Raw genomic sequence first — 16,480 nt, forward strand, 5'->3', positions numbered from 1 at the left:
TAATAATACAAAAATGACAAAGCAACCTAATTATAATCGTAAATGAGACTAAATCATGCCGGATCATTGCCCGATCAACTTGTCAAAAATAATATTGAACACTATTAAACTTCAACAACATTAGTTTAGTGTACAGTAAAGTCTACGTTCTTTGAATATTAATTTCAATGTACATATGAAAAAACTAAATGGGGCGTGTTCATGGTGTGCATACTACAGTAAACTAAACAAAAGCAAGATGCTATAAGAAGAAAAAGTTCAGTAAAACCAGTTCTAACGATCTCCCAATATAAATTCTCTCAGAATATATATAACTAATCCGAGATAGGCCTTGTTTTAAATTATGAAAGTATTAAGCATGAGAGCTTTCCGTGCTTGTTCTTAATAAGACATCAGCCACCTCTTATACAGGGTTTTAAGTTTTTAATGTACAAAAATTCCAAGCTACTCAAATTAATTGTATCTGTCACTCAGATGAGCTCGAATATCAAAAACAAAGTAATTTGGCCAAAAGATTTAGAGAAACTGTTGAAAATTACATAGTTAACTAGAAAGAGGAGCAATCTGATACGGGGATGAGACCATGACATTGAGCTTACAGCACAAAATATGATGATATGAGAGGCGCCAAAGGTAAAATTAAATTTATCCACGACTTGTTCATAATTTTGTTCATATCTTTAACAATCTAGTTTTGTGAGATGCCAACCAATTGTTAAAGCATCCAAATCCCCAGACAACTGCCCAAACAACTTTTTTTTGATGAAATACATTATCATATGTCTAACATCATTAATAATTTTTTTGGCTTGAATGCATAAACTAGAGTTACAAGGTATCATAAAAATACTGTTAGTCAAGTTCTAACTAATGTGTTTCACATCAAACAGATAAATTAGCATATATGATACAGGAGAAAAGAAACTAAAGGCATTACCTCAGTCCGGATACTTGTAGCGCCATGGCAATTATATATAATAAGGTTAAAACCTTTACTTCTCCAGCAGGAACTTCTTCATTACATATAAGCCTAAGAAGACATCACGGATATGATCAGTTATCTGATTACTTGTGGTAACCATAGAAAAAAAATACTCAAAAACTGAAAAATGGTGGTGAGCATCGGCAGATTTTACAAGTTTTACTCATCAACGTTCCATTTAGTCTGGCATATTTGAGAATATATATACTGATATTTGTCAAATGTATTAGCTGTATGTTAGTTGTATTAGTTGTCCCTAATTAGATTGAGATATATTAGGTGTATTAACATATTTGGTTACCTTCCATATTTAGAGTATAGAACTGTTGTAAAGGCTGAAATCTGCAAATTAGCTGCATTTCAGGAGATAATTCAGCTTGTATATTGTTATATAAAGAGGACTCTCCAACAATGGGAGATATACTTTTTCCCTACCAATATTCTTGTCATGGTATCAGAACTACAATTCTGATTTCCTCTTATTTCTGATCAATTCTTTCTCTTCGTTCTTGTATCTTGATAAAGTTTCTTGTTCCTGGTTACTCTTCATCATTCTCTCAAAATCATGTCTTTAGACAAGTATGACACTCTCTTGGTTCGCCTTAATGGCAAAAATTATTCAGCATGGGCATTTCACTTTCAGATCTTTGTCAAAGGGAAGGATTTATGGGGTTATGTTAGTGGCACCACTCTTGCTCCTGACAAAGAAAAAGATAAGGCTGGATATGCTAAGTGGGAAACTAAAGATGCACAGATCATGGGTTGGCTGCTAGGATCTGTCGATCCCAACATTATATTGAACTTACGGCCTTTTAAAACTTCAGCTGAGATGTGGGCTTATCTCAAGAAGATATATAGTCAGCAGAACACTGCTCGTCGCTTTCAACTAGAACATGACATAGGCAAACTTCAACAAGATGGTCTGTCAATTTCTGATTTTTATTCTTCATTCATGAACCTATGGGTTGAATACACGGATATTGTATATGCTTCTGTATCAGCTGAAGGTCTTAAGTCGGTTCAAGATGTACATGAAACTACTAAAAGAGATCAGTTTCTTATGAAATTACGGTCTGAGTTTGAAGCTACTAGGTCAAACCTTATGAATCGAGATCCTCTTCCTTCTCTGGATACATGTCTTAATGATCTGCTTCGGGAGGAACAACGTCTTCTCACTCAAGAAACCTTGAAAGAACAGAAATCTGATTTAGTTCATCTGGCATATGCAACACAAGGTAAACTAAGAGGTAGGGATATGCGTAATGTTCAGTGTTTCTCTTGCAAAGGTTTTGGACATTATGCTTCAAACTGTTCCAAAAAATTTTACAATTATTGTAAGAAAAATGGACATATAATCAAGGAATGTCCTATTCGTCCACCAAAGAAATTTGAGACCGCCTACACAGCTATGGTTGGATCCTCGAGTACCGGAGGTATGTTGAATACTGGACATACGACACGGAATGATATCGCTCCTGTCCAACCCGTGACACCTGAAATAATTCAGCAAATGATCATTTCAGCATTTTCTACTCTAGGAATTTCTGGTAAATCTACTCTCAAATCACCTACTTGGTACTTTGATTCTGCAGCTTCTAATCATATGACCAATAATGATGATTTTCTTACAAATATAAGTAAATATTGCGGAAATCTTGAAATCAGTACTGCAGATGGAAATCATTTACCTATCACAGCAACTGGTGATTTTCTTCCTCTCTAACCGATGTCTTTGTCTCTCCTGCCCTTACCACTAACCTTATTTCTGTCGGTCAATTGGTAGAAAATAATTGCAAAGTAACATTTTCAAAATCTGGTTGTATTGTGCAGGATCAGCAGTCAGGGAGGGTGATCACGAGGGGGCCTAAAGTTGAGCGTCTCTTTCCTATACAATTTCCTTCACCATGTCGCTCGTTTCCTATTGTTTCTTGTAATTCTGTCCGTATTGATTACCATGCATGGCATAAGCGTCTAGGGCACCCCAATAATAACGTTCTTCGTGGTTTGCTGAAATCTGGTGTACTTGGGAATAAAAAAATATCTTCTCTTAGTTCTGTCCAGTTCGATTGCAATTCTTGTAAACTTGGAAAAAGCAAAACTTTACCATTTCCCATTCATACTTCTGATGTAACTCAACGTTTTGATTTAATACATAGTGATGTTTGGGGTATGTCACCGGTTGTTTCTCATGCTAAGTATAAGTACTTTGTCACATTTATTGACGATTATAGTCGTTTTACTTGGATATATTTGCTTCGTTCTAAATCTGAAGTGCTCTCAGCCTTCAAGATCTTTCATGCATATATTCAAACTCAATTCGATACAAAAATCAAAATTCTTCGCTCAGATAATGGGGGTGAATATACGACTCATTTATTTCAAGAGTATTTACAAGCCAATGGTATAATCTCTCAAAGGTCTTGTCCTTCAACTCCCCAACAAAATGGGATAGCTGAAAGAAAAAACCGCCATCTCTCGATGTTGTTCGTACTCTTTTGTTGGAATCATTTGTGCCCTCTAGGTTCTGGTGTGAAGCTCTCTCTACTGCAGTGTACCTCATAAATAGATTACCCTCACCATCCTTAAATCACGTTTCACCTTTCACTCGGTTGTTTGGTCGCTCTCCAGATTATTCAGGTCTTCGTAATTTTGGATGTGTATGTTATGTTCACCTTCCTCCACATGAACGCACAAAACTCACAGCCCAGTCAACAAAATGTGCTTTCTTAGGATATGCTCTACACCAGAAATGATTTCTCTGTTATGATCCTAATTTACGACGAACTCGAGTTTCGAGAAATGTAGTTTTTCTGGAAAACCAACCTTTTTTCTCTACCTACAATGATCATCATTCTGATCATCATTCTCCGTTATCTTCAGTTGTACCTCTATTTACTAACTCTTCTGCAGATTCTTTATCCATTCCAGTGTCATTTGAATCTCAACATCCATCTCCTAAACCACTTTTGGTGTATCAACGACGCACTAAAGTCATGCCAAACCAGAATACTATACTAGAAACTCCAACTTCAAATCCATTTCAAGCCAATCCACCTCCACACACTGATTCCTTTGCGGCTGATCATGTTCAAGCTTCTCCACCCCCTCAAAATGATTCCCTTACTACTGATCCCGTTCAAGCTGCTGCACCTGCCACTCGTAGACATAGCACTCGAGGAAAAAGACGGAGACGAGAGTTGAACAAAAGAACTTGTTGCCCTGACACAAATGATTTGAGCACTAGACCCCTATCTTGCCACCTCTTTACTTTCTCCTTATATATTTTGTTGTTCTCATACGCTTGAAGTCGAAACTCATCGAGTTCATTCAATTGAAGCATCCTCTTCTTACCAGCTACATCCATATCAAGGTTCAACTTTTTCAAAGCCCAATAAGCTTTATGCTCCAGCTCCACAGGCAAATGACATCCCTTATCATAAACCAACTGAAACAGTGACATGCCTAGCAGAGTCTTGTATACTGTTCGATACGCCCAAATAGCTTCATCCAGCTTCAAAGACCAATCCTTCCTTGATGGACATACCACTTTCTCTAGAATACACTTGATCTCTCTGTTAGACACCTCAGCTTGACCATTAGTCTGAGGATGGTAGGCTGTAGCAATGCGATGATTCACATTATATCGCTGCATCATAGCAGTGAACTTGCGATTGTAGAAATGCCATCCCTGGTCACTGATTATGACTCTTGGAGTTCCAAATTTTGTGAATATCTGTTTATGAAGAAAATTTAGCACTACCTTCGCATCATTCATCGGCAAAGCCTTGACTTCCACCCATTTCGAGACATAATCAACCGCAACAAGATATACTGATTATTGTAAGATGAGACAAATGGCCCCATGAAGTCAATTCCCCAAACATCGAAGACCTCAACCTCGAGAAGCATATTAAGAGGCATTTCATCCCTCTTAGACATATTACGCACACGCTGGCAGCGATCACACTTCAAAACGAACCGATGCGCATCCTTAAACAATGTATGCCAGAAGAATCCCGCTTGAAGGATACGAGTTGTTGTCTTCTCTCCACCATAGTGGCCTCCATAAACAGTCGAATGACATTCTCGCAAGATACCCTCCGTCTCGCTGTACGGAATACATCTCCTGATAATTTGGTCAGCTCCTTACCTAAACAGAAACGGCTCATCCCACATGTACCACTTCACCTCATGAAGAAACTTCTTCCTTTGAGCAGAAGACAAGTTTGAAGGCATAATATTGCTCACAAGGTAGTTCACAATGTCTGCGAACTATGGTTCTTCCTCTTGCACCCCAAACAACTGCTCATCGGGAAAATACTCATTAATCAATGTCTTATCCTGTGAAGTTGCACTTGGATCTTCCAACCGAGATAGATGATCAACAACTTGATTCTCAGTACCATTCCTATCCTTGATCTCCAACTCAAATTCCTGAAGTAAAAGAACCCATCGAATCAATCTAGGCTTCGAGTCCTTCTTCGAGACGAGATAGCGAATAACAACGTGATCAGTGAAAATTGTCACCTTCGTCCCAAGCAAATAAGATCGAAATTTCTCTAAACCGTAGATAATGGCTAAGAGTTCTTTCTCAGTAGTAGTGTAGTTCAGTTGAGCACCATTGAGGGTCTTACTAGCACAGTAGACCACATGAAATATGTTGTTCTTTCTCTGCCCAAGAGCTGCTCCATCTGCATAGTCACTTGCATCGTACATCATCTCAAAAGGCTCATTCCAATCAGGTGCAGTTATGACAGGTGCCGTGATTAAACTCTTCTTTAAGATCTCAAAAGCAGCTAGGCACTCGTCATCAAACTTGAAAGGGACATCTTTCTCTAAAAGATTGCACAAGGGTTTAGAGATTTTAGAGAAGTCCTTGATGACACACCGATAGAAACCCGCATAGCCAAGAAAGCTGCGGACTCCCTTAACAGAAATTGGTGGAGGAAGATTTTCAATGACCCCCACCTTGGCTTTATCCACCTCAAGACCTTTACTAGAGACCTTGTGCCCAAGAATGATGCCCTGTTGCACCATAAAGTGACATTTCTCCCAATTTAGAACCAGATTGGTCTCAACACACCTTTTAAGAACTGCGTCAAGATTCTGCAAGCACTCGTCGAAAGAATCACCAAACACAGAGAAATCATCCATAAACACCTCCACATTCTGACCAATCATGTCAGAGAAAATGGCCATCATACATCTCTGAAATGTGACAGGTGCACCACACAACCCAAAAGAAACTCTTCTGAAGGCAAAAGTACCGAACGGACAAGTGAAGGTAGTCTTTTCCTGATGAGCGATACAAATCTTATAAAAATAGAAATTAACCTTTATTTTATTTGAGACTCTTTATTTTTACAAATTATTTTATTTGAATACATGTATATATGTAAAATTGTACAATATAAAAATTTGAAATGTATATTAATTTAATGAATCTCAACATATTAAAAAATAATTTATGTTAAAATATAGTACAAATAAAAGTAAATAAAAGTACATTGAAAAGAAAATGAAAGAAAAAGTAATAACAAGTTAAAGTAAGATTATAACAGGGAAGTTGCCGACAAGTTCTTAAATACTCATTACACGTTATCCCAATACTCATTACACGTTATCCCGTCATGTCATTTTGTACAAATTTCTGTATTGCTTTCTGTGGACGTAGCATTTCTCAAAAATATGGTTGATAGAGGATTTTCGTTTTTAAATTTTAATGTGATAACATAATCCGGATACTGATCAGGTGAGATTTTGACATGTACATTGTCAATCTGTTATTGAGTATTAGCGTGCTTTAATAATATGCCATATAATAATCCAACAACAAGAAGTTTAACTAAGAATGAGATGACTATCCACCATAACCATGAACAAGTCCACCACTACTTCCTTTGTGGGCTGAGAAGGTTGAGACAAAGGATCGACGAAGGTGCTTTGAGAACAAGAAGATTGAGGGTTAACAACGGTGATTTGTGTTAGTTTCTGCTCCGCCATGTTTAGGTGGGAGCAATCTGGCAGAAGGGCAACCAATGGAGGATGGAGGTTGTTTCATAAAGAAATTTTGTTAATTTCTTAACCTGTAACTATATTTAGAGTACATGCTCAACCGTAGAATTTTAAACAAGCATTGGTGGTCTCATTCCCATATCATCCTACCAGCAAGTCTTTCACGATGATTCTATTACTATGCAAAATAAAATCTTTAAGGCTCAATACACTAAATAAGCAAGTACTATAATGTAGGAATAAAAACTTATTAGTTTGGCAATCCGAAAATCATTTGCCAGGTCAAGATATTAAAACTATTACAAATTGCAACTAAAGCTAACAAACCTGTATACCACTTCACGGAGGGTCAGAAGCAGAGCAAAGGGGAACTGATATGAATTGCACTAAAGAATCGAAAATGAGATGACCAAGCAAAACGAAAGTACTATATGACAGCACTGACATGAACTACAAAGGGGAGAGTGTTCAAACCAACCAAATTGCAGCATGCGAGGTAATGTGAGCATATACTAGTTACCTTAAACTGAAGAGTCGTCTTTTACAATGCTATAACAAATATGCAAAAATAGTACATCAAGTTTGTTGCACAATCAAGATTAGAACTCACCAGTTTTCTACTAACTCAGAAATTCTTCAAGATTCGACATTACATGTGTTGACGAATAACTCATCTACATAACGACCCATTAAAGATATTGTAAATGTAGTACCTTCACATGGGTCACCAGATCTTTACAAGTTCTGCTCCTCAAAGTTCCATTCAAGTTTAGCATATTTGCGAATATACTGCCATGACCCGTTCATTGAAACCGACCAAATATTAAACTAACCCTGCTGACAAATATTGTAAGGAAACCAGAAAAGAGTTCATTTGAGTATAAGTCTATGTTTTTTGAATATAATAAAACAAATGGCCAAGTTGAAAGAGAAAACTGACAAAATTTGGCAAAACATATATGCGTAAATAATCTCATAGCATACAATTAGCAAAAATGACAAGCCAGACAATCCCGAAAGCTGGGTATGGAGAGAAAGCTTGAAGGGTGAAATTAAACTACTCGAACACAGTCAAGTTTATGTTCTTCTGAATATATTTTAAAGCTATATAATTCAGGGACCAGAAACACAATTCTTGTTCAGTAGAAATGTGGTAGTCTCCGACAAAAGACACTGTTAAGAAAGAACTTATGAATGCAAGACACTGTTAAGAAAGAACTTATGAATGCGACGATAATTATACAAAATACAACATAGAAGTTTTAAAAAATACAGCAAGGAGGTACCACAACATCAAGCGCCTAACTGTGTTCTATGGAGTAGTACTTTCAAACAAATCATATTTGAAATTTTCTCAGGAGAAAATCATCAAACACTTAACGTAATTGGTCAAAAACTTGTATAGAAACATTTCATCAATATTGCAAAGGGATTAAAAAACGCGGAAAAGTCCTGTCTACAACTAACGAGAAAGCACAAAATAAATAGTGCAAAGATTGTGCCCATTTGAGAATTCTTAAAATAAATAACTTATCACTTAAACTGATGGTAGGCGAATATCAAATAAATTGGAATTCACGTACAAAACTGAGCAAACGGAATTTTTTTAATGAACTGATGTTAAGGGTCTATTTTCTATCGCATGTACCCCACACATGTTCACCTTCACTTCCCAACTTTTTTTAAAGGATCGTAGAATAAGCTTGAAAGAGAAATCTTGATTCTATCTCCACTTTTCACTAAGAGGTTCCCTCCTATAATGCATTTTATATTTGACTGTGCTTCACCTACTACACAGTTTGTACATCAAAAATATATTTCTTTCTTATACCCTCTGTTTCATTTCTAATAACAGCTGTCATGTAGGGTGACCACCAGTTCTCTATACTGCAGGCTTTGCATGTGTACACAACCCAGAGTGCAAGACCAAACAAGTTTGGCGGGAAGATTATGTAAAATTTGAAGCACTTCAATCATAGTTGTCCTTATTAAAAAATATAGATAATCACACTTGGTTCGTTATATTTGTTCAACCACTAAATTCCTTAGATATAATTTTACTATCATAATTATACATAATATTATCGGAGTGTTTATAATTTCTTTTAAGTAAAATTTTATATAGTTCTTGATTTATTATATTTTAGCTAACAGTTCTTCTGATTACTACTGAAGATACTCTTAGAGAACATATTTTCTTCGTCAAAATAAACTTATCATTTACTGAAAGGTAAGTTGCCCTGCAAATTAAGAGAATTAAAATGTCAAAACAAATAACAACGTTGAAAAAGTGAAATGAATAATAATGACAAGACATTTATGCATAATTAATCTCATAATAAATAATTGAGAAAACCGACAACACAACAAAACTTGAAATCCGCATATGGCAAGAAAGATTAGTGGATAAATTAGGGAAATTAAACTACTTTAAAAAGCATTGTGAAAATGACACAATTATGTCTAACATAATCAAGTTTATGTGCTTCTGAAAATGTTTCATAGCTAACCAGAAAGGAAAATGTTAGAGGCCCCAAATATTATTACAATTTTTTTTCTCAAATGCTTTATAAATGGTAACTTTCTTAGTAATAATATGGGACACCGCCTGTATTCATATATACACACGAATAATATTTAAACACGTGTCATGCCACGTCACTTTGTAACTATTTTGGTACGAGTTTTGGGTTACGTAGCATTACTCGACCACAAATACTATTGTTGTCACGTAAAAAGGTGGTCATCTCCGACAAAGGCACCATTAAAAAAAATTATAAATGCAACAATAATTATACAAAATGCAACATAGAAGTTTGAAAAGATATAGCAAAGATGTACCACAACATCAAGCGCGTAATTGATCAAACATTATGCCAACATTTCATCAATATTGAGCTTTTAGGATTAGGAAATAATATAAATATATACAGCCATTGCGCTACCAACTGAGCTAAACACAACAAAACAAAAATTGAATAGATTGAATATAAATGAGTAACTTCTAAGTTTAATCCCTTATAAGTTTAAAGAGGATAAGAAATTGATCAAATATATATATATAGAATAAAATATTACATAACATATATTAATCATTTTTAAAGATGTCCCTTCATTTTCTATTTAGCTAATATATTTTACATGGTGGGCGAAGATCAAATAAATTGGATTTATGTACAAAACTGAGTAATTGGTAATTGAAGGGGTCTATCTTCTATCACATGAACCCCATACATGTTGACCTTCACTTCTCCAATAAGAACTTCTTCAAAAAGATCGTACAATAAGCTTGAAAGAGAAACCTTGATTCTATCTCCACTTTTCATTGAGAGGTTCTCTCCTGTAATGCATTTTATCTTTGACTGTGATTCACCTACTATAGTTTGTACAAAAAAAAGATATTTCTCTGTTATACCCTCCGTTTCATTCTTAATAACAGCTCTCATGTAGGGTGAGTCCCACCAGTTCTCTACACTGCATGAGTACACAACCCAGAGTACAAGTCCTGAGAAGTTTGGCGGGACAACAAAAGAGACTGCATGCCCACTGCTTTTATAGTTGAACCATTCTGCTACCTCCGTGTTTGGTAATTCAGCTTCAAATGGAAGGTCAGGTTGTCTTCCCTGTAACATAAAAAAAATTATAAATAGATTTATAGAGGTGATTGTGTGTCATTGTGAGAATAACAGCAGCAAACCTCAACGAAACTCTGTTCCAAACTTCTTGATTTCAGATTGTTGCACCTGGTAAAACTCAATCGTACCAATTCCTTCAACATTGACAGATCTGGTACATCTTGTAGGCTTGGGCATTCTTGAACTGAAAGTGATCCAAGATGAGAAGGAAGTAACGAGATTGATTGAAGGTTGATGCATCCCTTTATATTCAAGTGTACACACTTTCCTAAGCTCGATAAATCAGGTAGTTGTTCTAGTGACGTGTGATTATCTATGTTCAACACTTTTAGATTCAAAGGAAGTTCCGGAAGAGAGGACCCAAGACTTGTACAGTTACGCAATGAAAGATAATATAGGTTGAAAAGCTTAGAAAGGCTGAATGGTTTTGCCGAAGAGAGAATCGGTCCCTCATCAGTAAGTATTAAGCATTTCAAAGAAGGGAAACATAGAATCATAGGCAGGCATAATCTTACATTACAACTCAGGTCCAGACTCCATAACTTGTTCATATCTTTTACTGAAGCAGGTAAACTAATTTTACCCGTCTCCCCAGGGTGAAGACTTAAATCTTCAACTGAGGTAAGATTCCAGATACTTTCAGGCACAAATTTAAGCTTCTTGCAATCTCTAAAATCCAACCTTTTTAACCTACCCAGCAGTCCAATAGAATCCGGAACTTGTTCAATTGCTGTGTAAGATGCACTCAGCGTTTCTAAACATTGCATCTTCCCCAATTGCTCAGGCAATTGCTCCAGGTTTGAACAACCACCCAGATATAGTCGTTTAAGCAACTTGAGCTTACATATACTATTTGGAAGATTTCTAAGCTTTATGCAGCCGTACAAACTCAGTTGAACCATATTGACGAGTCCCCCAAACGAAACTGGCAGTTGTTCAATTGCAGATTCACCTGCATCAAAAAACTCTAAACCTTGCATATTCCCAATATCTTGAGGTAACTTTCTTAGCTTCTTGCATCCGCCTAATTCCAATTTAACAAATCCCTTTAATTGAGTAATTGTATCCGGAAGTTTGTCAATTGCGGTCCAACTTGCATCAATCTTCTTCAAGGCCTTTATATCACCCAACGACTCAGGTAATCGTTTTAAACCACGGCATTCCCTCAGATTCAAACAAGTCAGATAATTCATATGTTTGATGGGCTGTTTCACACAACTAAAAACTCAGTAAAGTACAATTATATATTTTAATAGAAGGCCAAGTAATTAAGGCTAAAATTACCTAAAATAGTTATAGCCCTTTTTAATAGAATTTTAAATTAAATCCAAGTAGTATATGTAGCTAATACTTTTATTAAAATTCATAAAGATTTTAGTAAATATTAAAGAACTATATTTGTTTCGTTTTACTATATAGTACTAATAAAAGAAAATATTGATTATTAATTATTTCAACCCCAAACCCAAATTAGGTTAAGCTAGCTTAAACCCTGAGACTTTTTAGTAATATAAAAGGTAACGTGTTCTTGTTAAAAAAGATAAATAATTTTTTAGTTGAAAAGGAAACTGTTTAATTATTAGTAATAACTAATAATGATATTATTAGTAAATAATTGAAAATCAAACTTTTGATCTAAATATATATATTTTTTGATATAATAAAATTGATGGTATAAAATAATACAAATATTAGTAGAGAAAGGGTTATAAATATAATAATAAAATCTTAGTACATCAGACTTGGGCTCTCTGACGAACATGTCAACTTGGCCCATATTCGTACGTGCCACTATACATATTATACTCTCTAAGAAGTCTGCAAGATTAAGAATTTTAACTGGGTTCAAAGGATGCTCCTTTTTTTTTATCACCGGATTTTGTAATACTAAATATTAATCCAAAATTATAAAAAAAATTTAAGTGTAGTTCGGTAAAATCATGGTGTACCAAAAAAAGGTACGATGACCAAACTTTCAATGTTTAGTTTATTATATAATAGTATAGATTTTTTGTACAATAAATTGTCTATGAAATGAATATGATATACTAATTAATTTTTAGTAGTTTTCTTTTTAAAACTTCAACAACAAATTATTTTTAAAAAAAATAAGAAGAGTTTAATTGAAATAGAAATGTATAACTTTATATATTTTGTAAATATATTAAAGATCAGGAAAGAAATATAGAATACTAACCATTGTATTTACCTACCTTTGTTCCTTTCCATAATCTTTTAAATTTACCACCTGGCATGTCAAAGGAGACGAGATCTTCTGGACAAAAAGTAGAAGGCAAACACGTCCACGGACAATCATGCCACCTAATGCATCTTAATTTGGGAAGTAAATTTTCAAAACTTCCTGTAATATCATTTGCATTAATTATTTGAAGTAATCTCAAGTTGTGCATCCTTTGGAATATTACTGTACTCATTTGCCTGTCTGCGGAAGTTGTCAAGTCTAATATAAGGCCTTCAAGATTATTTTTCCCCTGGTAATTTCATCAATAATAAAATTTATAAAAACTGTGATCATGAAACATATCATAAATCTTATCAAAAGTTCCTGATAATGAATGTGAGTTGTTCATTTTAGCGTTTAATAGTATTTTCATTTGAATTGATTACCTCTGGATTTTGCAAGCTCTTCCCGGCATTTCCTCTCAAGAACAAGCGTGTAGTCTTCCCAAGTTCCCTTCCCATGTCTTGGATAAGATTATGCATCTGTAACTTATTATCTTCATCAATTGTCACTAGACATCTTTCCACTAGATTTTGAATTCCAACACCAGAAAAGAAATCACAAGATTTGAAAACATCAGTAGCCTCATCTTTGTCCTTTCCGACAAAGAAGAAAGCAATATCGAGGAAAATTTTCTTCTGCGTCTCATCCTCTAATTCATCGTAGCTCAGTTGAAGGATTTTCTGTATATCATTTTCCGGGATTGCTTTAACTTTTTCAAGTTTTTCTTTCCAGAATGACTCATCAGTCCTACCCAGTAAAGATGACCCCAACACCTTAAGAGCTAATGGAAGACCACCAGCCTGAGTTACAAAGTTTAGGGAGAGCTCTTTGAATCTTCCAGGCGGCACTGGTTTTCTGAATGCATGATAGCTAAACAGCTTCAATGACTCGCTTTGTCTTAATGTCTTCACCATGTATGTATCAACTTCTGATATATCTGCTTTTAATTTATTTAGGAGATTTGCATCTCTTGTCGTGATGATAATTTTACTTCCAGCTGGAAACAAGTTGCCTATGCTCGCAAGCAATTCTGAATAGTTTGCACAGTCCAAATCATCCAGAACGATGAGAGCTCTCTTAGAATGAAGAATGTGTGTCAATTTTCTAATTCCACTTTCAACATCAGGAATCTTATAATCCTTTTTTCGGAGAAGATCAATCAACAGTTGCTGAAGTAATTGAAGTAGAGAACTACCACCTTGTGAATGTTGTTTAACATTTACGCTAAAGCAGCTAATATCGAATTTGTTACAGTATACGTTGTAGAAAGCTTTAGCAAGTGTAGTCTTCCCAATTCCACCCATACCACAAATACCAATGGCACGTACAGCATCAGACTCCATGTTTAGTAATTGATATATTTCTTCGACAGCAGAATCTATCCCAAATAGATTTTTCTCTTGGTGTAACACAGTTGTAGATGCTCGTGATGCCACATCCCCTACAATTTTTTGAATGGTTTCTGATTCTATCCTGTTTTGAACAAAATTTAAAATTGTAACTTTTCTCTGTCGCACGTTTGTAATAAAAGCAAGAAGGAAACACAAATTCATTGAAGTAGGATTCCCCCCCCCTCAAAACAGAGAGCTTAGTTTCTTATGATTAACTTGATATTAGAATATTCCCTTCCTAATTGTATAAAAACAATCATGATTAGGTAGATGGACTTATAATGACATTAGTAACCCGTGGACAACGAAGAAAAAAAATACTATTTCAATATTTATAAATAAAGGGACATACTCATTTGCTTCTTTCCTGAGATGGTGTCCTGATAGCGCAGCAATTTCAGAAAGAGCTGATGTCCACTTCTCGATCATATCAACGGAATGACGCCTCTTATGGCCATCAAGAGCTTCCCGAAAACTCCCTTTCTGGTGGCGAACATCTGTTGGATCAACATAGAAAAATACAGGAATCACCTGAATTTCTGTTGTCTTGCATTTAAGGATCTGTACGAGCTCATTAAGGCACCATGGCGAACGAGCATAGTTCTCCGAGAGAACAACGATGAAAATCTTCGATTGTTTAATTGCTTCAAGTAGTGCAGAAGAAATTTCTTGTCCCTTGTCAAGAGCAGGATCATCTCTAAAGGTAAGAATTCCTTCTTGATCCAAAGCAGAGTAAAGATGTGAAGTAAAGGTGTTGCGAGTGTCCTTTCCGTAAAAGCTCAAGAACACGTCCCACTTAGGCGGAGCTGAAGAAGAAGAGGGAGAACAATTAGGGGCAGCTGATTGGAGATTACTAGTGGTATATTTGGAAGGACAATGCTTTTTAATGGAACCAGTACGGATGATGACAGCAAGTATGGAGAGTATAGTGAGTATGGGCAGAGCCCAGATTAAAACTACTTGGTTTGAAGGATAAAGGCTGGTTTGATTATTTGAGGTATCCATGGACAAAAGACAGTTCTTATTAGCAGAATTTGCTGGGATGATTAGTAGAGTTTAAGCTGAACTTTACTAGTTCATGATATCTTTAAGTCAACTTCAAGTCTTCTCCTACATATTAGAATATAATATGAAAATATTTTATTCAGCTGCCATGTTTGAATGAGAAAAAAAAACAAAACATACACTGTAACTAATCTTATACGCTGGCATTAGAATATACCCTTCCCCATGCATTTCTAATCTACTGTAAAACTCTTGAAATTTGCCTATCTACGTTAATTTTAATATAAATCATCCCTCTAACATATCACACTATAATCTGTAATCACCTATACAATTCACCATTTTTTATTTTGACTAGATCTAGAACGACGATTTAGAATTCCGTGTCATGATCTTGTTTGACCTAAAATTGTTTAAAATTTAATGATATTAACCTCAAGAAATAAAATTTCCATAATCTCGAATTCCGTTAATTATTCCCTTCTAGTGTCATTATTGGATTTTGTCTCGGTAAATTAGTCTCCAATTGGTTCCGTTTCGAGTCGTGTTTCAAGTTACATCTCTCTCTCTCTCTCCCTCTCTCTCCCTCTCTCTCTCTCAAATTATGTCTCTCTCTCTCATCTCTCATCTCTCTCTCTCTCTCACACACACACACATTAGAGGAACAAGCAATAGATCTATACTGCAGTTCTAATCGACAACAAAATATAACAAATATAACAACATGCATTATGCACAAATTGACATCATATCAAACACCTTATACACACACAAGTTTGCAAGTTAAAAGTAAGCTAAATAGAATAATACCTTGTGATTTTCCCAAGTGTTTGTTGAGAACACATCATGCTGCAAAATTCTTATTTATAGGTGACGTCTCGTAGTCGTATGCATTTTATTTTTATTATTTTAATTTAAATTACCTTGCATTCTCCCCTGAAAGATGTTAATTTAAGGATATCTAAAAAGTGGGGACACTTGTTTACAAAATGTTTCAATCAGAATCTTATTATTGCTCTTTACCTTTACTGTTTTTTCTGACATTAGATTTTAATGTGATAACATATATACTGATTAGGTGAGATATTGACGCGTACATTGTCAATTGGTAGTGAAGATTAGTGTGCTTGAAATATATGCCAAATAATAAGCTAACAACAAGAAGTTTTACTAAGATTTAAGAATGAGATGACCATGCACCAAAACC

General features: G+C 35.2%; 1 protein-coding gene across 1 annotated transcript; it reads right to left on the reverse strand.

Annotated features, from left to right (window-relative positions):
* Window positions 1–10,033: 10,033 nt before the first annotated feature.
* Window positions 10,034–15,858, reverse strand: LOC141687158 (TMV resistance protein N-like). The gene is made up of 5 exons (XM_074492339.1): window positions 14,621–15,858; window positions 13,261–14,350; window positions 12,846–13,124; window positions 10,695–11,837; window positions 10,034–10,620 (listed from the first exon to the last, which is right to left on the reverse strand). Exons 1-5 carry the CDS (start codon window positions 15,271–15,273, stop codon window positions 10,168–10,170), a joined length of 3,618 nt encoding a protein of 1,205 aa, XP_074348440.1. The 5' UTR covers window positions 15,274–15,858; the 3' UTR covers window positions 10,034–10,167.
* Window positions 15,859–16,480: the final 622 nt, after the last annotated feature.

The sequence above is a fragment of the Apium graveolens genome, chromosome 9, assembly GCF_009905375.1.
Source record: "Apium graveolens cultivar Ventura chromosome 9, ASM990537v1, whole genome shotgun sequence".
NCBI lineage: Eukaryota > Viridiplantae > Streptophyta > Magnoliopsida > Apiales > Apiaceae > Apium > Apium graveolens.